The 27,860-nt window shown below is 48.3% G+C and overlaps 1 protein-coding gene across 1 annotated transcript in view; it reads right to left on the reverse strand.

Annotated features, from left to right (window-relative positions):
* camk2g2 (calcium/calmodulin-dependent protein kinase (CaM kinase) II gamma 2) overlaps nt 1-25,089 on the reverse strand; it is a 28,467-nt gene extending 3,378 nt beyond the window's left edge. Inside the window, 14 exon segments of the mRNA XM_076975038.1 lie at nt 211-459; nt 597-691; nt 788-863; nt 6,109-6,154; nt 6,973-7,017; nt 9,120-9,197; nt 15,577-15,617; nt 20,889-20,931; nt 21,056-21,139; nt 22,032-22,154; nt 23,835-23,929; nt 24,020-24,076; nt 24,079-24,102; nt 24,882-25,089. Coding sequence (XP_076831153.1) covers nt 227-459; nt 597-691; nt 788-863; nt 6,109-6,154; nt 6,973-7,017; nt 9,120-9,197; nt 15,577-15,617; nt 20,889-20,931; nt 21,056-21,139; nt 22,032-22,154; nt 23,835-23,929; nt 24,020-24,076; nt 24,079-24,102; nt 24,882-25,074 — 1,233 coding nt within the window. The 5' untranslated portion in view covers nt 25,075-25,089 and the 3' untranslated portion in view covers nt 211-226.
* Between the last annotated feature and the right edge of the window lie 2,771 nt (nt 25,090-27,860).

The following is a 27,860-nucleotide window of genomic DNA, read 5'->3' on the forward strand; positions in this document are numbered from 1 at the left end:
GCTACTCAACAATTGTAGGAAAGTGGAAGGATGCTCTAACCTGTCCCCAACCACTGGAGAGAACATGAAGAGGACAGAAAGACTCAGACGATGTGTGTTCTACATCCCTGGACAATGTCCCCCAATTACTTTAAGGAACAATTTCATTCAGCTTTCTGCCTAGTGAGAGTGTAACGAGCTCTGTGTTAGACGGGCTCCGGGTCCCGGTACCTGTGCTGGGCTGGGTTCACTGGAGAGGGGCTGCAGGCGCCCCGGAGCAGTGGAAGTGCACGTTGAGCCACTTGGCATCGCGGCGGTGCCAGACGCGCGTCTCCTCCGACTGGCAGCTGCGTGGGCGGCCCTGGCTGTCCATGTACTGCGTCAGGCGGATGTAGGCGATGCAGGCGCCGTCTTCTCCGATCAGGTGCACGTGAGGGTTCAGGATGGTGGTGTGCACCGGCTTGCTGTTCTTACTCAGCACTGCGGGGAGAAGACACAGAGCGGGGTCACAAACTCCGCCTCCTCGGACACAATCATGGGGATTCGAGAGACGCTCCTCCCGTTTCCGAGGCCTGTGGGCGCGAGTGCAGTGGCGGTGAAGAGGTGCGTCCGCTCACGGTTCTCAAAGTAGAACTTGTGGAAGTCCATGCCCTCCACCAGGTTGCCCAGAGCCTCGGGCTCAAAGGAGGTCAGGCCAGGGTCACAGATCCTCCTGAGGAGATAAGATCAGAGCAACAGAAACGGCTGAAGACTTACGAACACGATCACTGTGTGTAAACTAAGATGTAAGTTCAGGCTGTGAACTCACGTGTAGGCCTCGAAGTCTCCGTTGTTGATGGCTTCAATCAGCTGCTCAGTGATCTTAATGATCTCCTGCTTGCGTGCTGGTGCACGGAGGGGTGGGAGAGTCAACAGCGTCAGCAGAGCATGCTTCTCACGTGGATCCCACCTAAACCCCTAAACCACATGCTAGCCAGTCCCACCACATGCGAACCCCACCCTGTCTGTCCTGAGTCCTGCAGTGAGGACCTGCTCTGGCAGCTCTCTGAATGGCGCGGGACTCTAACCCTCCACAGGCTCCTTCTGGAGGAGGCGGGAGCCGTCAGGCGTCGTGGGAGTGTGTGCTTTCCGCTTCTCTAAATCGTGCTCAGGTAGCCCAAGTTCATGCTTTGCAGACGGGAGCACACCCCATTGTACCCACGCGCGGACGTTTGTAGTCACGTTAGAAAACGGCTTCCACCAACAGCAGCTAATGCTCCATAGCCGTGGTGATGAGTATATTAGCTACACTTCCTGGAGATGCTTTATTGTTTTCATATATTCAATAACACACCAGGGAGAAGCTTCAGAACAAGAGCTGGTATTGCACTGGTGTTTACGGCACTACACTGGTGTTTGTAGTATTGCAGTGGCGTTTACGATACTGCACTGGTGTTTGTAGTATTGCACTGATGTTTGTGGCACTTTACTGATGTTTGTGTTGCACTGGTGTTTGCCGCACTGCGCCGGTGTTTGTAGTATTGCACTGGTGTTTACGACACTGCAGGGGTTTTTACGGCACTGCACTGGTTTTTACGGCACTGGTGTTTGAGGTATTGCACTGGTGTTTGAGGTATTGCACTGGTGTTTACGGCACTGCAGTGGTGTTCACAAAATGAGAATGTTTTGGGAATGGGGATGTTAATGGAATGAGGTGAAACGCATGACATGCGCAGGCTGCATATTAATCTTTTCTACTGTGAAAAAGGTTTACAGAGGAGGCAAAGCAGAAATAACATTATGGCTCGTCATGCAGGTCATTCTTGCTGTGGTTAGTGTTAGCAGCATGGTCGTACATAAAAAAAAAATAAAACATCGCTCAATACTCTAATGTTTCACCTTTCTGAAAGCTCCCATGTGCCTCACTACCTCTACACTACACTCTAGCACTTACACTTATGGGAGCTGCTGCCCCCTGCTGCTACGGAGGCTGGCGCAGGCATAGCGAGCTCCAGCTCAGGGCAGGAGCTATGACGTCTACTGCTCCACGCACCACGCCTGGCCTCAAGCTGCACCACGGCTGCAAGACAACGACATGTCAGCAAAGAAAAGAAGGGGGGAGGTGGGGCAATCCACTCCAGCCACAGCAAACCAAAGCAGGGACACGAGAACCAATCCACCTTCACACAGTCTGTGAAGCTCTGTGGTCTGATGGAAAGGGAAAGACCTAAAACCAAAGCAGCACTCAGAGCACTCAGCAAAACACACCACGGGATGAAAACACACCAGGAGAGGTGTACGGAAAAATAACATGGAAAGCTGAATGAGTAATTGTGACATGACACTGCAGTGGCGCAGAAAAGATATTCAAGAGTTGAGGCAGGACCTGTGAGAGCAGTACACAAAGCAGGCAGCAGATGGCAGTAGAGCACTGCTTCTTCAAGCTGTGGACTATACATTAATATGCAGCAGAAGCAGTGCACAGCTCAGACAGGTGGAGGCCTGGGCTAAGGCTCCTTTACACATTAACAGCAAAGTCATATTTATGATCCACTAGATCTATTAACAGGGCAGTCTGGTGATTGGACAGCGTGAGCGTGTCCTCGCTCTGTACTCCAGCACCTCGTAAACGTTTTCAAATGAAACAATATGATGTTGATCTATATTGGGTGGACCGTATAAGAATCAAATCCCTTTTAATAAACGATCCACCCCATGCACATAACAATCTAACGAGGCAATAACAAGCAGCAGGATTGAGCAGTCAGCTGACCAGGTCTATAGCCATAAAGAGATGGGTCTCTGTACAGACCTGCCACTACAGAGGCCTATACCATCAGTTTAAAGTGGAAATTCTACGTTCTAACCTTATAGTCATTTGAAATCCACTGCTGGAATACAGAGGCTAGAACACCGGGCTCCAGTCACTGCTCACTACTGATCACACAGCTTTAGAACTACGTCCCTGAAATGAGCAGAGAGGCCAGGTTGCCGTGCGCTTGTGGGCGGATGCGGGTGTAGATCCAACCAATGGGAACGCGTCCATGTGCTCCACTACATCTCATGTCTCCAACATCACTACAGACACCATCAAAGCTAAATGCAAAAGGTCAGTGATTAGTGCAGTGAGAAATGTCTCATAAAAGAGGCGTCTGGATCGATGCTTTTTAGCAGCTATGAGGAGTCCGCCTCGCGACACGCAGCAGAGCAGGCCCTTCACAAGCCCCGCCCCTTCACAAGCCTGGGCTTAGCTAGCGGAGTGATAGGTGTCACATGACATAAATGAAGGGCTTGTCCTTGTCAGCAGCGTTAGTGCCAGCAGAAAAGACAGATGGACACATTAGGTGTGTTGGGAGCGGAGCGTTAAGAGCCAGGTGAACTGAAGCGAGGACCCTCACTGCGTGACTGGGTGGGACGTCCTACGGGAGACGCCACCACAGATGCAGCCTTGCTAACGGGGAGGGGTTTGGTTCCCTAAAGGGGTCTAGGGAGACAAGGAATAGTCATCAAGAGCCTTACCTCTTTAACGAAATAAAAGGGTCTATTCATTTGTTAAAAGACCAACAGCACTGACAGAAGCGTGATGAGGGTAAAATACTCTAGAGAGTGGCCCGGCCCCTGACGAGAAAGGGACAGCGAGAAATTCTAAGGTCAAGGGTCAGACAAAAGGTCTTTCGGGAGGGGGGACTTACTGGCAGGTACGCGGTGGGGGGGGAGAAGCCTCAGCCAGAGGCACTGACTCTGCACTGCACAGGCTGACCTCTGAGCAGATCACTGCGCTGTCAGTGCTAACCTCACCAGCTAACAGCCAATCAGGGCAAGGGGGGTGTGTGTGTGTGTGTGTGGGGGGGGGGGGGGGGGTGGATAAAAACAACAACAAAAGAGGACATGATGTGCGTGAAGTTCACCAACAACCCAGATAACCTTGGTTTCTCTGTTCTTGCGTGGGCAGTGAAAGCTCTTTAGGGAACTATCAGAAAGAAAACACGAAAACACGGTGAGCTTGGAGGATGAGGCAGTCCCACGTTCCAGGACACCTGCTCATGAGCCTCACTCTGAACTGCTACGGTTTGATCTCCATCTGCTGGAGCTTGCCTTCTTCAGAATCCACTCAACTCACCCATGCAAGACTGTTACAATTACATTTAATAACATTAAATATCCCTACGCTTGCATCCACACTACTCATTATGCAATGTCAAAGAATGTTGTAAAAAAAAGTTGTAGATGTTGCAACAAAGCTGTTTTCTGTGCAGCGTCAACCATATTGGCAGCAAAGAAGGTGACGGACCCATTACACATGTGAGCTTCTTAAAATGGGGTGAGGACGCGACTCCAAGGCCAGACAGATGAACACGTACGAGAGTTACTGAAGCCTCTACGTGATGCTACGTGTAGACAGGTGTGTGGAGAGAACAGCGTGCATGCTGGGTATGGATTCCACTAAGACTATCCTGCAGGGAGAGGCATAAAAATGGAACCCTAGAACAGTTACTGTCAAGCAGGCTGTGGAATTTTGACTCGGTACCTCAGTGAGCACATTTCCTCACCACAAGTCCTTGTGAGAGAGGGAACGAGTGGGGGGGGGGGGGGGGGGACAGAGAGGAGATGTGGGAGTGTGTAATAAGAGCTGAAAGACAGCTCTGTCAGGGTCCAGTCTCACTCCTCTACAGAGTGTGCCTCTTAAAGGCACCAGCACACGAACACCGCCCTGACCTACTGTGTCCCTGCAGTCCCGCACACGAACACCGCCCTTACCTACTGTGTTCCTGCAGTCCCGCACACTAACACCGCCCTTACCTACTGTGTTCCTGCAGTCCCGCACACGAACACCGCCCTGACCTACTGTGTCCCTGCAGTCCCGCACACGAACACCGCCCTTACCTACTGTGTTCCTGCAGTCCCGCACACTAACACCGCCCTTACCTACTGTGTTCCTGCAGTCCCGCACACAAACACCGCCCTGACCTACTGTGTCCCTGCAGTCCCGCACACGAACACCGCCCTGACCTACGGTGTTCCTGCAGTCCCGCACACGAACACCGCCCTGACCTACTGTGTCCCTGCAGTCCCGCACACTAACACCGCCCTGACCTACTGTGTCCCTGCAGTCCCGCACACGAACACCGCCCTTACCTACTGTGTCCCTGCAGTCCCGCACACGAACACCGCCCTGACCTACTGTGTTCCTGCAGTCCCGCACACGAACACCGCCCTTACCTACTGTGTCCCTGCAGTCCCGCACACTAACACCGCCCTTACCTACTGTGTCCCTGCAGTCCCGCACACTAACACCGCCCTTACCTACTGTGTTCCTGCAGTCCCGCACACGAACACCGCCCTTACCTACTGTGTTCCTGCAGTCCCGCAAACGAACACCGCCCTGACCTACTGTGTTCCTGCAGTCCCGCACACGAACACCACCCTTACCTACTGTGTCCCTGCAGTCCCGCACACGAAGCCTGTCCAAAAGAATTTGCTGTTGCCAAATACATTAGTGATAGTGTACAAACAAGTTAATCAGTATCTTTCATTACAGTTTGATGCTGAATGTGAAGTTGTTGTGGTTGGGGTATCCAGCAACTGTACATGTATTACTGAGCCTGCAATTGTAATGATAATAGTAAAAAAAATGCACAAATAAAAGTCTGTCACACTGCAGGCACTGGAGGGGGGAGGGGTCAGGGGTCACTCTGCTTTACCCATCAGTCACCCCTAACCTACTCTTCCTCTGGCTCCATAGCTGCTCTACAGGTGCTGTGGGGATCGGGTCACTGCACCTCTACCAGGTGCTCAGAAGTGTCTCCCACACACAAGCTCATACACACACGCCCAAAGTCTAGAGCGCCAGTCTGCCATTTTACTGTGGTATGTCTACCTTCACCCTCTCCCACTGTCTGACAGGCAGAACTTTTGGAAAAGAACCCAAACCCAAACTAATATAAAAAAGAAACCCACACCCAAACCCATACTATTCATGATTTCATGCATTACGACACAGCATGCGTCCCAGTCTAAAATTCCTGGCTGTCTGCCTCCCTGTCTGGCTGTCTAGCTGCCCAGAGAGGAGAGAAAGACATGCAGAGAGAAAGACGTGCAGAGAGAAAGACATGCAGAATACGTAAAGGGGCGATCATGTACCTTTCCTACCTTTCAGCTCCTCCTCTTCTGTAGTGTTACAGCTCTCCACAGACCCCTACAACGAGAAGAGACAAGCAGGGGGAGGAAACAAAACAAAGGAATGGGTAACAGAGAGAGAGAGAGAGAGAGAGAGAGAGAGAGAGAGAGAGAGAGAGAGAGAGAGAGAGAGAGAGAGAGAGAGAGAGAGAGAGAGAGAAAGAGAGAGAGAGAGAGAGAGAGAGAGAGGGAGAGAGAGAGAGGGAGGGGAGAGGGAGTGAGAAATAGAGGCAGAAGAACAAAAATGTCAAAAAGTGCAGACTCTTCACGGGATTTTCTTGTGGTTTTAAACAAGCTCGACCCACACATCCCGCAAGTAGCCACACCCACAGATACACACCCACAAAGACACACCCACGGAGACACACATCTAGTCACAGACATATAGCGGAGTCCTCAGTGGAACACACCAAGCCCTGCACAAACCAGCCATGTTTAGGGAGAAAGCAAGCTCTTTTAAGCCAGCAGCCACAACACAGGTAGTCCACGGTGACGCCGGGGCACTTAGCCCACCTCTTTGGGGGTAAATCGGGTGGGATTCGTTTCAGGCCGGTCATGGCACAGGGACGGCACACCCCTGCGAGTATGCCAATGTGAACACCAGGGCTGGGCCCCGTGAATACCAACCAAGCTAAACAACGACCCAAACGTACTCGTTTAACTCTCAGGCATTTAAAACAAAACTTCCGAATTCGGCTTCTCCTTGGAACTGGCTGCTTTGTGATTCAGCGTGAGCTCAGCCCAGGGGAGGTGGCGTCTGCAGGCTGGCGCGGGATTAGCGGCGTTAGCCCGGCGGGATGGCAGCGCACAGCAGGACTGACGGCTGTAGCGGCTTACCTTGACGCCGTCGGCTGGGTTGTGCACTACGGTGGTCTGGGGTTCCTGGGAGAAGCAGGAGACAGTTTACCATGCAGAGGGAGGGGGGGGGGCAGGGGGGCAGGGGGGTTAGACACAGCCCCAAACTCCGCTCTTATAAGCCTGAAACCGCACCGATGTCAGTAATGCCAAGCACGGAGAGCAGGTGATGCAACCCACAGTGATGTGGAGAGAACTACGCAAGAGTTACATGAACAGGATGGGGCGCACACTTGGGGCTGGTGGAGACCAGGGTCAGTAGAGAAGCAAACTATGATGAACAGGATGGGGCGCACACTTGGGGCTGGTGGAGACCAGGGTCAGTAGAGAAGCAAACTATGATGAACAGGATGGGGCGCACACTTGGGGCTGGAGGAGACCAGGGTCAGTAGAGAAGCAAACTATGATGAACAGGATGGGGCGCACACTTGGGGCTGGAGGAGACCAGGGTCAGTAGAGAAGCAAACTATGATGAACAGGATGGGGCGCACACTTGGGGCTGGTGGAGACCAGGGTCAGTAGAGAAGCAAACTATGATGAACAGGATGGGGCGCACACTTGGGGCTGGTGGAGACCAGGGTCAGTAGAGAAGCAAACTATGATGAACAGGATGGGGCGCACACTTGGGGCTGGAGGAGACCAGGGTCAGTAGAGAAGCAAACTATGATGAACAGGATGGGGCGCACACTTGGGGCTGGAGGAGACCAGGGTCAGTAGAGAAGCAAACTATGAGGGCCAAGAACAAGGACAGAGTAACACAAACACCCCCCCCCCCCCCCCCCCAGCGCGAAAGATGACAGACTGGCACGAAGCACTCTGGAAGCTGACGCAACTCACTAAGATCCATTTAACGAATGTCAAACACTGAACACATTCTTCAAACACACACACACACACACACACACACACACACACACACACACAAACAAACATGTTATGCCAATTGAAGATGCAGTCCCTACACACAATGAGTCACTTGCTCTAAATGTCTCGAAATTCTGTCTCCTATTCTGCTGTTTGTCAAGACTGCACAGCTGATGGGACAGGACACACATCCAGGACAAGGCTCTTCTCAGCAGATCTATGGGTGCAGACATACCATCTGCAACCTACTGCAGTGCGCAGACGGGCACTGTGGAGAGCTGGGATGTGACTGAGAGACAAGGATCCAGGCAGGGAAAGAGACTCAGCATAGCAACTACTGGGCTGTCCCTCCTGTCCCTGCTTGCACCCCCCAAACCACAGTACCAGGGGCACTGGGACAGAACACCCTGCCAATGCTCTCAGCCACAGACTCTCAGGCTCTCAGCCACAGACTCTCTGTTCAAGCCCCACTCCATTTCTACATGACATGATGCTCGTTATGTACAGTGCTGGGGTGAGGTTGGCGTGTGGGGCCTTGAGTTGGTGATGACTCTTTATTGATCTTCGTTATTCTTAATAGCACTGCAACCTTGATCGGGAGCCAATTAAGAAGAAATCAGAAGTTCCCTTCTGTTCCAGGAAAGCACTTCAATCTGGACATTTGTGGATACATCCGCCAACCATTGAGCAATGCATCACTGATGTAATGTTTAGAGACTGCATCTTCAGAACAAATGTGGTCTTCCCCTTCCCTATGTAAACTAGATCCAGTTTTACCCAGACACTCACGGGACAGGAAGCTACTTGAGTGATGAGCTCGGCTACAGCACGCATCCTTCATGTTTTATAGTTGGTTGCAAAAATCTAATGTGAGGTGTACCTTACAAGCTCATGATCTATTTTATTTGGGCCATTTTATTTTTGCATTCCCTTTGATTTTGATTATCTCAAAGAGGAAGCGGGAGGGTAAAATGGGAATCAGGGAAGAACCACACACACAGAAACCCCCCCCCCCCCCCCCCCCCCCCACACACACACACACACACAGAACCACACATACAGAGCTGCAGTTTTAGTCTTTCAGTCATCAAAACTGTTAGCGACATCACACACCTCCAAAGTGAAGGTGGGAGAGGCGGAGGTCGGAGGTCGAAACCACACAGGTGAGACGGACTGATGGGAAAACCACTAAAGAGGAATGTGTGGACTGCCAAAACAAACCACATGAGGAAAGCAACGATGAAGGAAATAAAGAGATGAAGTACCATCGGTGCTGTGGATGACATGCTGCTGTCTTTGGTGCTGCTGCCTACTACACTGTGTACATTGTTGTTAGTCTGTGGCTGGGGCAAACAAAAACAAAAACAAAAACACAATGCTAAATGACTTCCGTTGAAACAGATTCCCAAACCAAACCAACGCCCCCTTTTCTCGAGGGCACAGGAGTGTGCACATGGATGTGACCGGTTAACCCCGCCAGCAGGACAGCCCACAAGTCACGCTGCACCTCTATACGGTCCCCAGTGTCTCCCACTACTGCACAACGGAAAACGATCTTTTAAACCCAAGAAGGCTTTCGCTCCTCTGGACACACAACCGTGCTCGACGCGTGCGTGCGGAAATGTTTCGAGGTTTATGCTGTTGACTGAAATTCAGCAATGGACTTATAAATCGTGCACCTGTGACTAGACGCCCTCTTTGAAATGGTGTTAGTGTTTTGTGCAGACTGCCGTAGCACTCACGATAGACCAAGCAGTGTTGAGTGTGATACTTTAGTATATGGAAGCCCGAGGACTTCCTTATATCTGGCTGCCGTACTGTTTAGTGTGGTGGTGATGATGGCTTATACAACAGACATGAGAGGAGATTTATGATCAAGTATGGGAAGATAACGCTAACATAGGGAGGTAAGGTGGTACCTGCAGAGACAAAAATCACTGAACAGAATTTTCATCTGCTTACAAGTTTAGAATGAATTGCTACGGTCAACAATAGAAAGCAAGACACACCAGTGCTATATAGCCCTGCCAGTCTTCTGGTGCATGCAGTGAAAGTTTAACGTTGTTCTCCTCAGACACTCAAATAGAACTCTTATTTCACAGTTCAGTCATGAGGTTTAGAAGTAATGAGTGGCGAAAGCAAGTAATGAAGAGCAATTGAAAGGACATGCAATCACGCTTGTGACACAATATGCACATTAATATCCCCAACCAAATAAACCGCTCTCACACACAATTCTCTGGTTTGTGTGCACACGTGCAAGTCCGGAGGCCTGGACGCATATATGCACACACCTGCACACTCTTGCGCATGTATGGTAGCAAACGCTCAGAAAAATCTGGAAAATAACTGAAAAAACGCAGACATCAATTTGAAAAGTAGCAGGGAGCCATCGGATATAAACAACATCACACAGCCATGCACTTAACAGTTACAGACTGGCAGAGGTTGACCCTAGGGTCTCAATACAAACACCCCCAGAACGATTGCTTTTTAAGTATATGTGCTGACCATTCAACTGGTAGCTAAGAATGTAGTCTCTGTTAGTTTAAGTCTGAAGCCAGTATGAGTTTCGTCTTCTTGGATGGCCCCTACACCATCCAGAAATGACGTGCCTTTGCCCATACTGCTAAAGATGCTAGGTAGATTGGCTAAACTGCTGCTAGCTTTCACCAGATTGGCTAAACTGCCAATAGCTCTCACCAGACTGGGTAATCTGCTGATATCTTTCACCAGATTGGCTAAACTGCTGCAAGTTCTCACCAGATTAGCTGAAACTAAAACTAGTTCTCGCCAAATCATTTGCAAAGTGATCATTTGAAACTATTCAAATGACCATAAATATAATAAGCAATTTTTTCTCTATGAAAATAGATTTGTACTATTGTACCATCTGTATCACAAATATCTTCAATATATTTCCCTGAAAAACACCTGTTAATGGTTCTGGTAAATAAATCAATTAGCTTATAAAGTCAGGGTTAAGAGGAAAATGACTACATGACAGAATGGTATTATCCTAAGTATATATACGGCACCTGTCTAGAGAAAATATTTACATATATTCATTATGATGTTGCCTCCTAATATGCTCATCAAGCACTGCTACATGCTCAAGACTTAAAAAGGAACAAAAAGGCAGTCACGTCCTCCATTTTAAATACAATAAACAAATTACTTTTTATACCCAGTAGGTCAAATTACATGAATTAATAAGTGGGTTTTTTTCCTGACAGCTTTCATTACTTACATGCCCACAATAAGGAAATATGTTTAGCAAATTTTAAGCAGGCAAAGAAAAATAAAAAATTTGCTCAATTAATTTGTGAATCAGTGAATAATTGTGCAGAAACTGAGGAGCAATGGCCCCCCCCTCAAATGACCTTCAAATTATTCTCCATCACCCTCCATCTATTTTTAAACAATATCCATTTCAGCCACATAACATTTTATTTCAATATTTAGGTTTTTAATTGTAGAAATGTCCACCTTTTTTATGACCAGAATGTCAGCTAAAGTGGAGTGAATATGTCTTTGTGACGATGCCACCCAGTCTGTTCTAGAACATTGCAAACAGTTGCACCTCCGAGTTGCTACAAGACAGCAACTACAACCTGAAATCCTTGAAAAGTCTTACAGAAGAGTGGGAAGCTTCTTTACATTCAAGAACTTTCGAGTGTAGCAAGATTTGCTGACGTGTAGAGAGTGAACAGAACGGAAACAGCTCTACCTGAGACAGGGAAGATCTGCAGAGGGTGGTGAAGAGTTCCCAGTGCACTTTATGGGGTCAGGTTCTCGTGCCATCAAGGACATTTACATCATGCAGTGTAAGAAGAAGGCCTGCAATATCAGGAAGGATCTTGCTGTCCTCTTAAACAGACCATTTACAATGCTCCATTCTGCTCAGAGGCATGAGTATGTGGCCCAACCCATCTACACTCACCAGTAGTTTCTTCCTGCAGGCAGTAAAGTCTCCTGAAGTGACCTGCCTAACAGGCACTTCCACTTTCAGACTGAACTGCTGAACTGGAGTGTGTGGACGTCTGCATCTATTGCACTACCCACTGCACTCAGTCAGTTCACATATGAGATTAAACTTCACTCACTTTAATCTGTACAGTCTGTCTGATCCTCCGACAATTCTTAGGCTGTGAATATTACCAACCATCAACAAGCACTGGAGAATAGACAGAAAATAACAATTCAAGCCCTTCCCCCCATTACCCAGTGATTACCAGCTAGTCCATCATCCTGTCCTATTGTTTAGGCCAATACAGCAAAGAAAAAAGCTGAACAAGTTGAGTTCTGCCCTACCCCAGTCCTGCAACTACCCCAGTCCCGCAACTACCCTATGTATTGCATTCACTGTCCAGTTTGTGTTGTTTCATGCTAATGTTGCACCATGAGCGGAAGCTACATTTTGTTCCTCACTGTGGAAGCAATGACAGAACAGCTGACCTTTACCTTTCCTCCTGGGTTGCCAGGACATTACTCTCAAAATATTAAAGTTCAATTTATTACTGGAACAGTTCACTACGTTTCTGACAAGCTCTCCAGATTCCCATTTCATTTTTATTTAATTTAAAACAGTTGATGAAACAGCATTTAATTGGTTGATTTCCCCCTTAGTCTACAATCACATTTTGAAGTTCAGAGACCCCTGACTGCAGAATATGAATGGATGAAGCTGTCCACTATCCAGTCTTCCCAGGCCCTGATAAAACACTCACGTAAAACAATATAGAGCCGCAAACTAACCAAGCTGTACCCAGTCAATGTGATGGTTGGAAATATGGCAGCCAAGTTAGTGTGTGTGTGTGTGTGTGTGTGTGTGTGTGTGTGTGTGTGTGTGTGTGTGTGTGTGTGTGTGTGTGTGTGTGTGTTTTATATGCGTGCGCACGTTTATGTGTGCGTGTGCATGCATATGCATGAGCGTATGTTTCTGCGTATGCATGTGTGAGTGCAAAGTGTGTGTGTGTGTGTGTGTGTGTAGGCTCAAGACTTCCCTGGTGCAGCAGAAGCAGGGGGAATGGGTGGAGTTTATTGTGAGGGATGGCTGCACATGCATTGGGACGCCTGCCTAGTGGGCTGTTCAGACAAGAGAACAACTGTCTTAAAGAAAACTGTCTTAAGGGCACATATAAGCTTTCATACACTGATGTAAGGGATATGAAATAACGAGCTTAACCGAGCCAGGGGAGGGGCTTGTGATAGTCCCCTCACCCCACTCGCTGCCACTGGGCCCTTTTAGCAGCAATTACCCAAAGACAGGACACCAAACATGATGAGATTTGTTCAAGGTTTAATGACCTGAAGTTCCATGTACATAAATGAGAATGTTTGTACATGAAAAGAACAAAGGGGTTGGGCACTGTGAGCCCAAGCCTGTCCAAAGCTCTGCCGCACGGGGACAGAAACACGGTGAACGTGGGCAGGCTCGGTGTGTGTTGGTCCAGCACATCTGCCTGTAAATGCTGGGAGCAGAGGGACCTTCAGGCTTACTGGGCTCGCACAGCTTTGGACAAATGTACTGACAAATTAGAAATTTTATAGGAGACGATTTCCAGAATATGGCAAAGGAGACAACACAGGCTCATGTCTGCACGGGCTCTCACGTGTGCCTCTCACCTCAGTAGTGTGCATCTCAGTAGTGTGCATCTTTAGACATAAGGCTGTGAAACGCGGAGGCAGACATGGTCAGACTACACTGAGGTCTAGCTGCTAAAGAAAGAGGAACACACTCATGCTGTCGGACATGATGGCCCTAGACTATAATGCTGTAGCCATGTGGCGACTGCTCCGATATCTCCTGTTCTTCCTTGATATTTTCAGCAGTCATGAAACATTACTGTGACTTCAACATTACTGCTAGGCACTTCAACTAAACTGCCTTTGGGAAAATAATGCACGTCTGCTTTAAATTATTGTGGGGGGGTTTAAGCCGGGGCAGGGAGAGGCGTAGCTAGAGGTGTAAGGTTGTGGGGGGAGCAGGCTGCCACATGCTACACTGTACTGCTGATCAAAGCATTTCAAACATTGAAAGGTTCACCAAGTAACTAAAGCGAAGCTTACTGCGCGGATTATGCGCAGGTCAGCACCCTGCATCAAGACCTCAGTGGCGCTAAGCAACAGCGCTTCACTGTTTGGACACGTTTGTGTCAGGCTCCGCCCCCACCAGCTGCATTAGTCTTCGGTTCATCTCAAGCTTCATGGTATGGACGGGAATCAATGAACAAATTCAACGTTGTGGACCTTGATGGGGAGTGTGACTGTGTGTGTGCAGGTACATGCGTGTGTGTGTTTTAATACACAAATGGATGAGTATGGCTGTGGTGATGATGGACTAAACTGACAAGAGTCCAACGAGACAGAAAAATCAACACTACCAGCTCAACTAAGAAAGAAAAAAAGAAAGAAACAACTAGTGAGAGGAAACAGGGAGAGACATAGAACAGATCTCACCATCAAATAAACACTGGAGCTCGACTTCCTTTTCTGAACAGTGTGAAACACAGGAGGTATAAACAAGGCAGCACAGGAGAAACGAAGCCAATCAAGAGAGGTATAAAACAGAGGCCATGGTTAGTGTGTCTCACAGAGGAAGCAGGAGAGGACACCAGCCAAACCTCCACAGCCATGAATGAGGTGAAGGGGCAATGCGAGTAATCAGGGGAGACATTCGGTCAGGTTTGGATTAGGTCGTCCACGTGGATGGAGCCGGTTGCTCCGGTGCGTGTTGAAGGGCTGGTGGTGTTTAAATCTGGTCGAATGCTGACTGTTCACTGCATGCACTGAGACCAGCACAGGGTGGCGTAGGCCTAATTATGTTAACAGACTCTGACCCAGCTTGGAACATGAGACTGAATTGTTTTTTTTTTTTTTATTTAACGAAACAATACAAGAATAATCTAAAAATAACCATCTCTCTACCGAACCACATTTTAATGAACGCAAAGGCTATAGATCCAGGATCAGGTCTGATTCCTTATTGTGGCATTTTAATGGTAGACACTTCCAGATCACCACAGAGCACTGGGGGAGATGAAGTGGTCTGAGGTCATGGGATTAAACACAGTCTGTATAATTATGCCAAGAATTAAGACAAATGGGAAAGAATTGGCAGGAAATTTTTCTTGAACATAAAACCAGGAAAGAATCATGTGCAATTTATTAATAACAGAAAAAATAATATAGTCACGCTGATATTGCAGTTCTGTGGAATTGTAGGTATGTGAACAAGAGAGACAGTAAAAGAGAAAGTGAGACAGGGAGAGTGTGTGGGGCAGAGGGAGAGACAGGAGTGAGAGAGAGACAGGAATAGTGTGAGGGGTATACAGAGACAGGAGAGTGAGACAGGGAGAGTGTGAGGGGCAGAGGGAGAGACAGGGGAGTGTGAGAGAGACAGGGAGAGTGTGAGGGATATACAGAGAGACAGGAGAGTGAGACAGGGAGAGTGTGAGGGGCAGAGGGAGAGACAGGGGAGTGTGAGAGAGACAGGGAGAGTGTGAGGAATATACAGAGAGACAGGGAGAGACCAGGGGAGTGAGAGAGAGAGGGACAGAGGGACAGACAGGGGGAGTAAGAGAGAGACAGGGAGAGTGTCAGGGGCAGAGGGAGAGACAAGGGGGGTAAGAGTGACACAGGGAGAGTATGAGGGACAGTGTGAGAGTAAGATAGAGAGACAGGAAGAGAATGTGAGAGTAAGAGAGAGAAACAGCTTACCTTCACACCATCAGATTTTTTGTTCAGTAAACTTTTGCATGCTGAAAAACAAACAAACAAAAAAAGCAGATAAAACATTATCCGTTAATATTAAGGTCAAATACTGCACAAAGAAGCAGTGATCCCATCCATACAAAGCACACAATGAAACAGAGATCCTCCCGGGCCCTGCAGCAAGACAGCGCCTGTGTTTAAACGGCAACGCACCACCCGTAAACACAACAGTGCACGATGAGAACATTGTACACAAACACTACACATCACTTACACAAGACTGCAATGCAAATGGCATGCAATTTGATACTAGAACCATACTGGTATGTGTAGCACCATACAATAAACACTGTACATATACAGTGTAGCATATGCATGTATAAAGTATCTGAGCAGTGCAACAGTATGTAGGTATGTAGACCGGGGAAAATGAAGCTTGAAAATTACATGTGACTGTGGTAAACTGTACCAAGCACTCAGAATAACATGTGTGATAGACCCTCACAGTAGACCACTCAGAATAACATGTGTGATAGACCCTCACAGTAGACCACACAGAATAACATGTGTGAAAGACCCTCATAGACCACACAGCATAACATGTGTGATAGACCCTCACAGTAGACCACACAGAATAACGTGTGAAAGACCCTCATAGACCACACAGCATAACATGTGTGATAGACCCTCACAGTAGACCACACAGAATAACATGTGTGAAAGACCCTCATAGACCACACAGCATAACATGTGTGATAGACCCTCACAGTAGACCACACAGAATAACGTGTGAAAGACCCTCACAGTAGACCACACAGAATAACATGTGTGAAAGACCCTCACAGTAGACCACACAGAATAACATGTGTGATAGACCCTCATAGACCACACAGCATAACGTGTGATAGACCCTCATAGACCACACAGCATAACATGTGTGATAGACCCTCATAGACCACACAGCATAACTTGTGTGATAGACCCTCATAGACCACACAGCATAACATGTGTGATAGACCCTCATAGACCACACAGCATAACATGTGTGATAGACCCTCATAGACCACACAGAATAACATGTGTGATAGACCCTCACAGTAGACCACACAGAATAACATGTGTGAAAGACCCTCATAGATCACAAAGCATAACGTGTGATAGACCCTCAGAGTAGACCACACAGAATAACATGCAGGCAGTGTGGCAATATTATCAGAGCTGAGGCAGTACAATCACAGGCAAAGCTGCACTGATACCGGAGCAACTTGTGTCAGCCAAACCAAGTCATAAAATAACATGGAATAATTGTTTCTACAATTTGTACAATACAAATTGTTTTGTGTACAAGTACAACTTGTACAATACAAGTTTCTGGGGTCCTATATGGTCCCCCAATAAGTGCAGAGTCCAAGTGTAAAAGCCCAGCAATCACAACTTCTCAGCAAATGCCCAGATGGGAGCTGGCCAGCCGAGGATGTTGGTCCTGTGCCTAACCTGTGGCCTGTGAGTAACCTTCTGCAGCCCTTCATAGTAACTGAAGACAATGGCTCGGGCCAGCAGTCATTATGGCAGTGGCTAGCACAAGACTTCTCTGGCTCTAGTACAATGGTTGTGACTCTGCTAAAATGGTGGTCTTTGGTATTATAAAGGAGATCTCTGGTGTAATGGTGGTCTATGCAATAATGATGGTGGTCTCTGATGCAAAGCACTTTGTAAGTCGCTCTGGATAAGAGTGTCTGCTAAATGCCGTAAATGTAAATGTCTCTGGTATATGGTGGTCTATGCTATAATGATGGTGGTTTATGGTATAATGGCGGTCTATGCTATAATGATGGTGGTGTCTGGTATAATGGTGGTCTATGCTATAATGATGGTGGTCTCTGGTATAATGGTGGTCTATGCTATAATGATGGTGGTGTCTGGTATAATGGTGGTCTATGCTATAATGATGGTGGTCTCTGGTAAAATGGTGGTCTATGCTATAATGATGGTGGTCTCTGGTAAAATGGTGTTCTATGCTATAATGATGGTGGTGTCTGGTATAATGGTGGTCTATGCTATAATGATGGTGGTCTCTGGTATAATGGTGGTCTCTGGTATAATGGTGGTCTATGCTATAATGATGGTGGTGTCTGGTATAATGGTGGTCTATGCTATAATGATGGTGGTGTCTGGTATAATCGTGGTCTATGCTATAATGATGGTGGTCTCTGGTATAATGGTGGTCTCTGGTATAATGGTGGTCTATGCTATAATGATGGTGGTGTCTGGTATAATGGTGGTCTATGCTATAATGATGGTGGTCTCTGGTAAAATGGTGGTCTATGCTATAATGATGGTGGTCTCTGGTATAATGGTGGTCTATGCTATAATGATGGTGGTGTCTGGTATAATGGTGGTCTATGCAATAATGATGGTGGTCTCTGGTATAATGGTGGTCTCTGGTATAATGGTGGTCTATGCTATAATGATGGTGGTGTCTGGTATAATGGTGGTCTATGCTATAATGATGGTGGTGTCTGGTATAATGGTGGTCTATGCTATAATGATGGTGGTCTCTGGTAAAATGGTGGTCTATGCTATAATGATGGTGGTCTCTGGTAAAATGGTGGTCTATGCTATAATGATGGTGGTGTCTGGTATAATGGTGGTCTATGCTATAATGATGGTGGTGTCTGGTATAATGGTGGTCTATGCTATAATGATGGTGGTGTCTGGTATAATGGTGGTCTATGCTATAATGATGGTGGTCTCTGGTAAAATGGTGGTCTATGCTATAATGATGGTGGTCTCTGGTATACAGTTGGTGGTTCTGCTACAAGCACTCCAGCACGGCTCTCTGAAGAGGCCAGTGTCACTTAACATGTCCCTGTCCCTTTAGCTGGGCAACTCTTTGCACCCCAATGTGCACCACCAGAACTGATCCCAAATCCATCCAGAGTTACAGCAAAATAAATGGATTCTTTTAATCCACCTAGACTTTGTGGGGATTGTTTTTTTTTCGGCATTTGCCTCCATGCATACAGATAATACTGAGTGAATATTCTCACAGACAAGACGCACACATACATACAGACATCACAGAGTTCACACTCTGAAAGACAGAAGCACACAAACGGCCAACACGGAAATGTGTCCGACACAAACGAGTCAACCACGAACAAAAAGTGACCTCACAAAACACATTTGACTTTCCACGTTTTTATCATCCTACAAGTCCCTTACCTTCCAACGGGCAAAAGGTTGTGAGGAAGGCAAGAAAAAAAGGTTTAAGATTAGAAGCAATCAGAAACTTTAATTTTGGGGGTGGAGGGAAAAACACCGAATACAAGTTCTTAGGCAAAACCACTTTTCTCATGCTTGGTCCATGCAGCGAGGCAGCTAAAGCCTCGACATGCAGAACTGGCTAATGCAACCTTCACTGCCTCCAGTGGGTAGACGTCTAGAACGACCTCCAGACCCCCGACTATCGTGCAGGACTTGAGCAGCTCTGAGAGCTCAAAGCTAGACCTAGAGGAAGTTATGAGTTAAGGTATAGGCAAAAGGACCAGACAGCTTTCCTGGACCCTCTGACCTGGAGCCAGATGGCAGGCAGGTTTTTTTTTCCTTTAGAACATAAGGGTAAAAATGGGGCTTAAAGTTAGAAATCAGAATGAATAGTTAAAGAAAATGCTGAAGTATATGATTGTTGTGAGAACACTGACCTCACACTGCAAAGAAATGGCCAAAAATAAACAAACAACAAAAAAGAATCACTAGGTTATTTTCAAACCCAATATCTGCACCATCTACAGAATATTAATCACACAACGCCTATGCAGGCTTCCACGTAGCACCCTCAGGCAGAGCATTAGCTCTATGGCCACAGAAGCAGCAGACGTGCCACTTGGAAACAGATACAGGATTTGACTGGTCCATCAGGGCCTCCACTCCCTCCCTCTGCTGATATACAGGCAAGTGACTTGGGCAGGTGCTGCGAACACTTACAAATACAATCCCTTCCAAATGAAAGAGCATGCCATCACATGAGCAGATGCAAAGGAGCATTCATGTCCTCTCATATCCATTTCCGTCCTTCTCCGTCCAAGCTGGACAAGCGCCATAGCACTGCTGTTGCAAGGTGGCATGCAGCTCCCCGAACCATGTGTGCTGTGGTGGACCGGCTCAAACAGGACTGGAGGGGGTGTGTGGAAGGTGTCAACATAAGACACACCAACCTTGCACTGTAGCATGCTTACACAGACCAAATCTGTCGCCATGGTGGGGTGTGGCCTTATGGTGGGGTGTGGCCTTACGGTGGGGTGTGGCCTTACGGTGCCCCTGCTCAACATTTCAACTCCCTTCACCTGTTTATCACCCATGGCCACCTCCAACTCCAAAGGCCAAGAATGCAGGCCGATTCCTTTAAAGCCAATAGGAATCCTCGATGCATTCCAGGAACTCACCTGTCACAGCTACAACCCGTTCGCAACAATGCAACATCTTTTTACAAGTTCACATAGCCTAACTTGTTTAAAGATGCTGCCGTGGCGTGTGGCAGGCCTTCTTAAGCCCACCCCTGGTCCAGCTCCATTAAGCAGAGAGGACGCACCATACGGGACAGGCTGGAGTCACGCCGGTGGACGACCAAATTCCATCTCAGCCAATTCAGGAAATCAAATGGATAAATGGAGTTTTGATATCCAAGTTTAAATGTTCACTTCAACACATGATTTCTATATCTCAGTTTTGATTTTTATAATTTTTTTGTTACATTATGTCCTGAATTTGCTGACCTGGAATTAAACTTGCCCCTGCACTTCAGCCAATGAGTAAGTGTGTGTGTGTGTATATGTGAGTGGGAGCAAGTGCAGTGTGGATCGGTGTATATGCGAGGGTAGGCCAGTCTCCTGTGGGCAATACATGCGGGCAGAGCGAGGGGGCAAGAGGCTTGGAGGTGAACAGCACCCTCTTCACACGTACCTTCCTGGGCCAGCGCAGCCGTGCTGGTGGTGGGGGCGGCCGGGCTGGTGTGCTGCCGGCCCACTATTAGACAAAGAAGCAGTCCGTTGGGAGGGGCTAATCTAAGAGGCCACGCCTCCCTGCACTCATGATAGGTCCGCTCTCCCAACATACCAGGTGAGTGTGCTCACACAAGAGAAACAGCTCATGGTAGGCTACAGGGTGAGCAGCTGTAGCCAATGAGAGTTCTACAGAACAGCGCCAAGTGAGCGTCAGAACACCTTCTAGTGCTGCTTTAAAGATGATATCAAGCAGTTCTGGTCAATCGTAAAGACTGAGTGGAAAAGGCTGGATTTGGCAGCAATTCTATTACTCACCGGAGAAGTTTCTAGACACCAGCATGGTGGTTAGAATGGCCCCCTGTGTTTAAAAAACAAACATCAAAATTAGCATATGGAATAAAATTAACACCAACATCTAACAAAAATCATGATTGGGAAAAAATACTTTGTCAATAAATGCATAAAGAATCCAGAGACCTTACCTTCAGTTTTCTCCTCGCATTGAATTTGCGCAGACATTCGACGGTCTCTTGGCGATGCATCATAGAAGCCACAGTGGAGCGTTGCTGTATGGGGGACAGGAGCAGGAAAGCTCAGATCAGGGCCCTCACAAACAGGGACCCAACCACCACAGAAGCAGTCAGCATGGCATCAAATAACTTTTTAATGGCTCCATTTTGTAGGTCTCGCAGCAGCATGTGGGATCATAAACGGGATGCCAGTTAACTAGAAGGCTGCCAGCCAACGCGGCTCAGTGCTTCTGGTGGTGGATACAGAATTATTTCACAATCCCCTGATCTGCTGGGATTCCTGGATTAGCTTCTGTATCAGTCATTTCTCCTGCATTCAGAGGCACCCACTGCTCTCTGAGCACTAGGATAGCAAACCTCTCCATGGAGTTACTCTCTAAAACCAAACATAGCTATATCTAAAGATTTAAAGAAAACGTGCTTAGACTATATAAAATAACTGATGGTCACAAACACCACTGCCGATGGCATCAGGTCGGTCAGAGTGGGTTCTGTGGGCTATTAAATGACTCCTCGGCAGAGGTGTATAATCCAGGTTCAGAAAGTAAAAGTCCTCACCAGGATTTTGCTCATGCTTCCTGGATTGTGTTGGTTCCACTCATTTTACCTGGATTGCACCAATTAGAATATCTAGCAAGCTTGAGCAAAATCCTGGTGAGGACTTTTACTTTCTGAACCTGGATTATACAACTCTGCTCCTCGGGTCAAATTCAGAACTCCAAGGAATGTGGCGTGTAGGCAAGGGGAGTGGGTATAAATACACTACAGCCAACGGGTCCTCGAGAGGTCCATATCGGAGATGTAAAAGGGCAGAATTATCAATCAGAAGAGACCGTAAGAGTGACTAGTCTCAGTTCCTCAGGACAAACCGATGGGGGGGTTTCTGCTCGGTCCCAAGCCGGGTGCTGAAGAGAGGGGAAGCACTTACGCAGACCCACGGGTGCTTGAGGGCCTGGTCCGCCGTGATCCTCTTCGCTGGGTTGATGGTCAACATCTGGTTGATGAGGTTCTTGGCCTCAGGGGTAACAGTGTCCCACTCTGGGGAGGGGAACTGAGACAAGTGGGTAAGACCAGGTCAGGAGAGGCAGACCAGAGAACACGCACACACACACACACACAGCTAACCAGTCACCATTTCTTTTGAGAACTACAGATGTACGAGAGCAGTTCTGCGCTACAATTCCAGCAGTACACAGCACATCCTGGAGCCGTGCAGCATGGCCTTCCATTAGCGGGTCCAAAGCGACCCGGCTCAGTAAACATTAACGAGGGTGTGAGAGCGGGACCTGGGCTCTGGGCCCTGGGGGGCGATGCTAGCCTTGGCCCCACAGCACACTGTGCATCTGTACCAACATGTCTGTAAACAATCGCAGTGTGAGAATGATTCACCAGCCCCACAGAGGAAACATGCCAGGTGTTTGATTACTGCAAGCCATGTGTATCAGCGGGACCCTTCATCAAAGGGCTTGCATGACACACTCATTACTTTAGAGAGCCACGCAGCAATGTAACCCGAGCAACACGAACGTGTTCAGGCTCATTTCGATACATCTATAACTGTAAATGTAACTAGGGCTGAGCGATATGGCAAAAATATGATAACTACTATATTTATTTTTCCATTTTGATCATTTGTTATTTTGATCAATAGTTATTATGATATTTAGCCTATTTGGTTATGGTTATAATTTGGTTATGCTGGCTAAGGAAACCAGAAGGTTATTTAGAATACATTAATAATATAGTTTGTTCACAAAAATAGAATAATATAAACATTTATCTATGCAAACATGATTAATCTGCCTTATCAAAACAAGTACATGAAGTTCAAGTTAGCCTGCTTTTAACTTTAATTAAAAAAATGTAAATAAATCTAAACGTTATAACTATCACCAATTCCGTTGGCAGGGCAGCAGGTTTCTTGTGTTTCTTTATTCACACTGATAACATATTTTGAAGACCACCTTAATCCGATATCCAAAACCACTTTCATATAACTGACGTCATGGCATTTTTTTGTCAACGACGTCCTCAGCCACATCACAGTCTCTCATTTCTCTCCCCGGTCTGGTTATCCTCCCATCCTCAGAACCTTTGTCAGCCCTGGCAGCCGAAATGATGCTTTGCGGTACGACACAGGCGTGTACTTTGACATGCACGACAAACACAGAAGACCGACCGCCATCACGTTTATTCCTGGCGTGCAATGGGCTGTTGGATCTATCTGTATTGATTAATAAGGTCAAAAGCTTGTTGTTATCAACATCCATTTTAGCGCGATCCTGTTTCGAGATTGATTTATCTGTAAGCCTCTGCTCTTAGGCAGCAAAGCTCCATGGATGGACACCGAGCTAAAAGCAGCAGGTCTTCCAAGAGCACGTTTAGCCGCAGGGCTGTGATATCCATCTTATAATGCACATGGGTGAAAATATGCACCAGACATCAAACAGGCTGTAACTAAAATATATGCCTCATACAAAATTCATTCACTTTATTGATACAGCGGTCAGATTGCTTGCCAATTTGACTAGAATAACTGCCTGACAGCAACACTGCATCAAATCCTTTAATTTACTCTGAACTGATCTGACAAAAATGAAATTGAAACAATGTATGGAAACATTTTCATAAGCACAAACAAAACTTTTAGATGAAACCGAAACAGGAAAGGGGAGAGGAGGAGAGGGGAGGTGAGGAGGAGGAGAGGCCCATGCTTCGCCCCACTACTCACATCGTAGGCTCCGGCCTTGATCTGCTGATAGAGTTTGTGCTGGTCCTCATCCCAGAAGGGGGGGTAGCCAACCAGGAGGATGTACAGGATCACCCCTGCACAGAGAGACACTGGCTGACTTACACCTGGCACGCCGGGCCTTTAATATAGGTCAAAGGACGCCAAGAAGAAACCACAGGACGCACCGCAGGCCCAAATGTCCACGGGCTTTCCGTAGGGGTCCTTCCTAAGGACCTCTGGGAGAGGTAGCCAGGAGTGCCTGCAAAACCTGCAATTACAAGAAGGAGATGAGGGAAACTACGCCAAGGAAGGCGGCCCGCCCAGACCCCGAGGACCAAGCAACTTGAACTTTCCCGGAACTAGAACACATTGTATACGCAAGGAACACACAGCACATCTTTCCCCAGCAAAGCAAGCCTACAAAATAGAGGCTGATTTCAGAGGTAACTGTTGCACAGAGCAGATATGGTTGAAAGGCCGGTATGGTAAATGAGTGACCTTGGTTTAAGTGAGCAGTCCTTGTGGCTTTCACAGGTCAATAAGCACTCCACACTTAGTCAAAAGCCTCCACTCTACATATTTGATTTATGCCTGGCCCCTACCCTCAAGAGCCCAACCCCTCCCAGCTTCAAACACCTACCCCACTCACACCAGGTCTGTCCCATCAACCTACACCCAACACTCATACTGCATAAGCCATACTCAACCATGCCCCAAGGAGATCTTTGCCCATTCAACCTTGCCCCTGCACCCAAAACCACTGGTACATCTCAGGAAGAAGGGATGCACATGGTGAAGGCTGGGTTAGATGAAGATGGGTTAGGAGAAGATGAGAGAGATGAAGATGGGTTAGGAGAAGATCAAACAGGTGAAGTACTGGAGGAAAAGTGAGAACTTCAGGTGAATCCAGGAGAATGAAAAATCTAGATGTTTCGCAATTAAAACAAAATATATCAACATGTTTTGGAGAAAGAGGGTACTGCCTGTTGTGCGCCCTGGCCACACGGGGGCACTAGGGCAGGTGTGGAGAGTGCAGAGTGTCCTTACCGAACCAGGCCTGCTGGTCCCCCTGAACCTCAATGGCCAGCCCAAAGTCCGCCAGCTTCACTGCTGCCCCCTTCATCTTACTGGCCAACAGCAAGTTCTCCGGCTGTGTGTGTGTGTGTGTGTGTGTGTGTGTGTGTGTGTGTGTGTGTGTGTGTGTGTGTGTGAGTGAGTGAGAGAGAGAGAGAAATTGCATTATAAGAACATTACAAACGAAAACTCCATTTCCTCCACAACAAAACTGAAGTCTGTCCTTTTTCATCCTTGTATTCTACAACCCTGGGAGCTAAAACAATCAAACTCTAAACACTTGGAAGTTTCAAGGCAGTTGGGTCAAAAAAAAAAGAAATAAAAAGAGTCAAATCTGACATCTTCCTCCTCCTGTTTCTGAGAAGACTAGTGTTTTTCTCCATGCCAATATTACCTTAAACCTCATGAGGAAGATGTTTACGGCTGCATGTGATATGAGGCCAAGCGTCTCCACCTTGCAGGGCAATATTACTGAAGCCCGGTGAAGGTGGTGATAAAGGTGTTGGAGGGAGTGTGGGGTGGATCTTCTGGGAGCAGTGTTGGAGGACAGGAACACACACAGCACGCTCCATCACCATCACCTTTCATCAACACAGGCCAAACCATAACCTCAAGCTGAACCTTCGTGTGTGTGTGTGTGTGTGTGTGTGTGTGTGTGACTGGCTTGGAGAAGTAAACACCTCCCTTCTCCATCCCCGTGTGTGGACACACAGCCTCTCCAATCAAGGCTCTTGAACTTTGACCCTGGAGGCTGTGAGCACCTCACAGATAACAGGTGTCCTTGCTCCACTGTGCCTGCTGCAGCTTCAGAGTTCAGAGGAGGGGAGTGTGAGACTGCTCCCTCTCTCTAGGTCCCAGTGGGCCATGCCGTATCCACACACACACACACACACCACTGCCCCACACCTGTTGCTATGACAACCACTCTGCCATATGCAATTTTTTTTTTGTTTCTGCATTTTTCTCTTGCTGTCTTTCTGTGCTGCCCCCCCCTCCCCTATCGGCCTGTCTCCCTCCCTCTCTGTCTGTCTGTCTATGTCTCCATGCATCTGTCTCACAGTTTATCTTCAGTTTTGGCTTTTAGCCAGACACAGCAGAGATACTCAACCACACCTCAGCAGGGAGACACCATGAAATATGAGAAAGAAAGACACAAAAACAGAGTGATGGAGAAAGAGAGAGAAGGACTCAGACAGATGGAAAGACAAAGAGACACAGAGAGAAAGAGATAGAGAGACAGAGACAGAGGAGTGAGCATTGATAATGACAGCCCTGGTGTGGGTTACTCACACAGACTTACTACCTCCTCTCTCTCTTACTACCCCCCTCACTCTACCCCCCCTCTCACTACCCCCTCACTCTCTCACTACCCCCTCTTACTACCCCCCTCTCTCTATCCCTCCTCTCTCTCTCACTGCCCCCCTCACTCTCTCACTGCCTCCCTCACTCTCTCACTACCCCCCTCACTCTCTCGCTCACTACCCCCCCTCCCTCTCTATCCCTCCTCTCTCTCTCACTACCCCCTCACTCTCTCACTGCCCCCCTCACTCTCTCACTGCCCCCCTCACTCTCTCACTGCCCCCCCTCTCACTACCCCCTCTCTCTCTCCCTCCTCTCTCTCACTGCCCCCCTCACTCTCTCACTGCCCCCCTCACTCTCTCACTGCCCCCCTCACTCTCTCACTGCCCCCCTCACTCTCTCACTGCCCCCCTCTCACTACCCCCTCTCTCTCTCCCTCCTCTCTCTCACTGCCCCCCTCACTCTCTCACTACCCCCCTCACTCTCTCACTGCCCCCTCACTCTCTCACTGCCCCCCTCTCACTACCCCCTCTCTCTCTCCCTCCTCTCTCTCTCCCTCCTCTCTCTCACTGCCCCCCTCACTCTCTCACTGCCCCCCTCACTCTCTCACTACCCCCCTCTCACTACCCCCTCTCTCTCTCTCCCTCCTCTCTCTCACTGCCCCCCTCACTCTCTCACTCCCCCCCTCACTCTCTCACTACCCCCCCTCTCACTACCCCCTCTCTCTCTCTCACTGCCCCCCTCACTCTCTCACTGCCCCCCTCACTCTCTCACTGCCCCCCTCACTCTCTCACTGCCCCCCTCACTCTCTCACTGCCCCCCTCTCACTACCCCCCTCTCTCTCTCCCTCCTCTCTCTCTCCCTCCTCTCTCTCACTGCCCCCCTCACTCTCTCACTACCCCCTCACTCTCTCACTGCCCCCCTCTCACTACCCCCTCTCTCTCTCCCTCCTCTCTCTCACTGCCCCCCTCACTCTCTCACTACCCCCCCTCACTCTCTCACTGCCCCCTCACTCTCTCACTGCCCCCCTCACTCTCTCACTGCCCCCCTCACTCTCTCACTGCCCCCCCTCACTCTCTCACTACCCCCTCATTCTCTTACTACCCCCTCTCTCTATCCCTCCTCTCTCACTACCCCCTCACTCTCTCACTACCCCCCTCACTCTCTCACTACCCCCCTCACTCTCTCACTACCCCCCCTCACTCTCTCACTACCCCCCTCTCTTACTACCCCCACACTCTACCCCTCCTCACTCTCTCACTCCCCCCCCCCTCTGTTGTGGCGATACCCTCTCACTGTTCTCACTGTTAGCTCCATGTCACCTCCTCAACTTCCTTCACACACAACTAGAGGCCCATATTCTCCCTGAGCAACTGTCAGGAGGGATTATTCTACACACTTCCTCTGTGCTGCCACCGTCCTCTCTCCTATCCACACACACACACACACACACACACGTGCGCTCATGTTTACATGGATACGTGCCCACACACACACACACACACACACACACGTGCGCTCATGTTTACATGGATACGTGCCCACACACACACACACACGCGCACACACACACACACACACACACACAGTTGAGCAGCGAGGCGAGAGTCAGACAGGCTTTACGCTGAACCTCACTGAACGTCTGGGCTCTCA

The sequence above is a fragment of the Brachyhypopomus gauderio genome, chromosome 15 (assembly GCF_052324685.1).
Source record: "Brachyhypopomus gauderio isolate BG-103 chromosome 15, BGAUD_0.2, whole genome shotgun sequence".
In the NCBI taxonomy this organism is placed as follows: domain Eukaryota; kingdom Metazoa; phylum Chordata; class Actinopteri; order Gymnotiformes; family Hypopomidae; genus Brachyhypopomus; species Brachyhypopomus gauderio.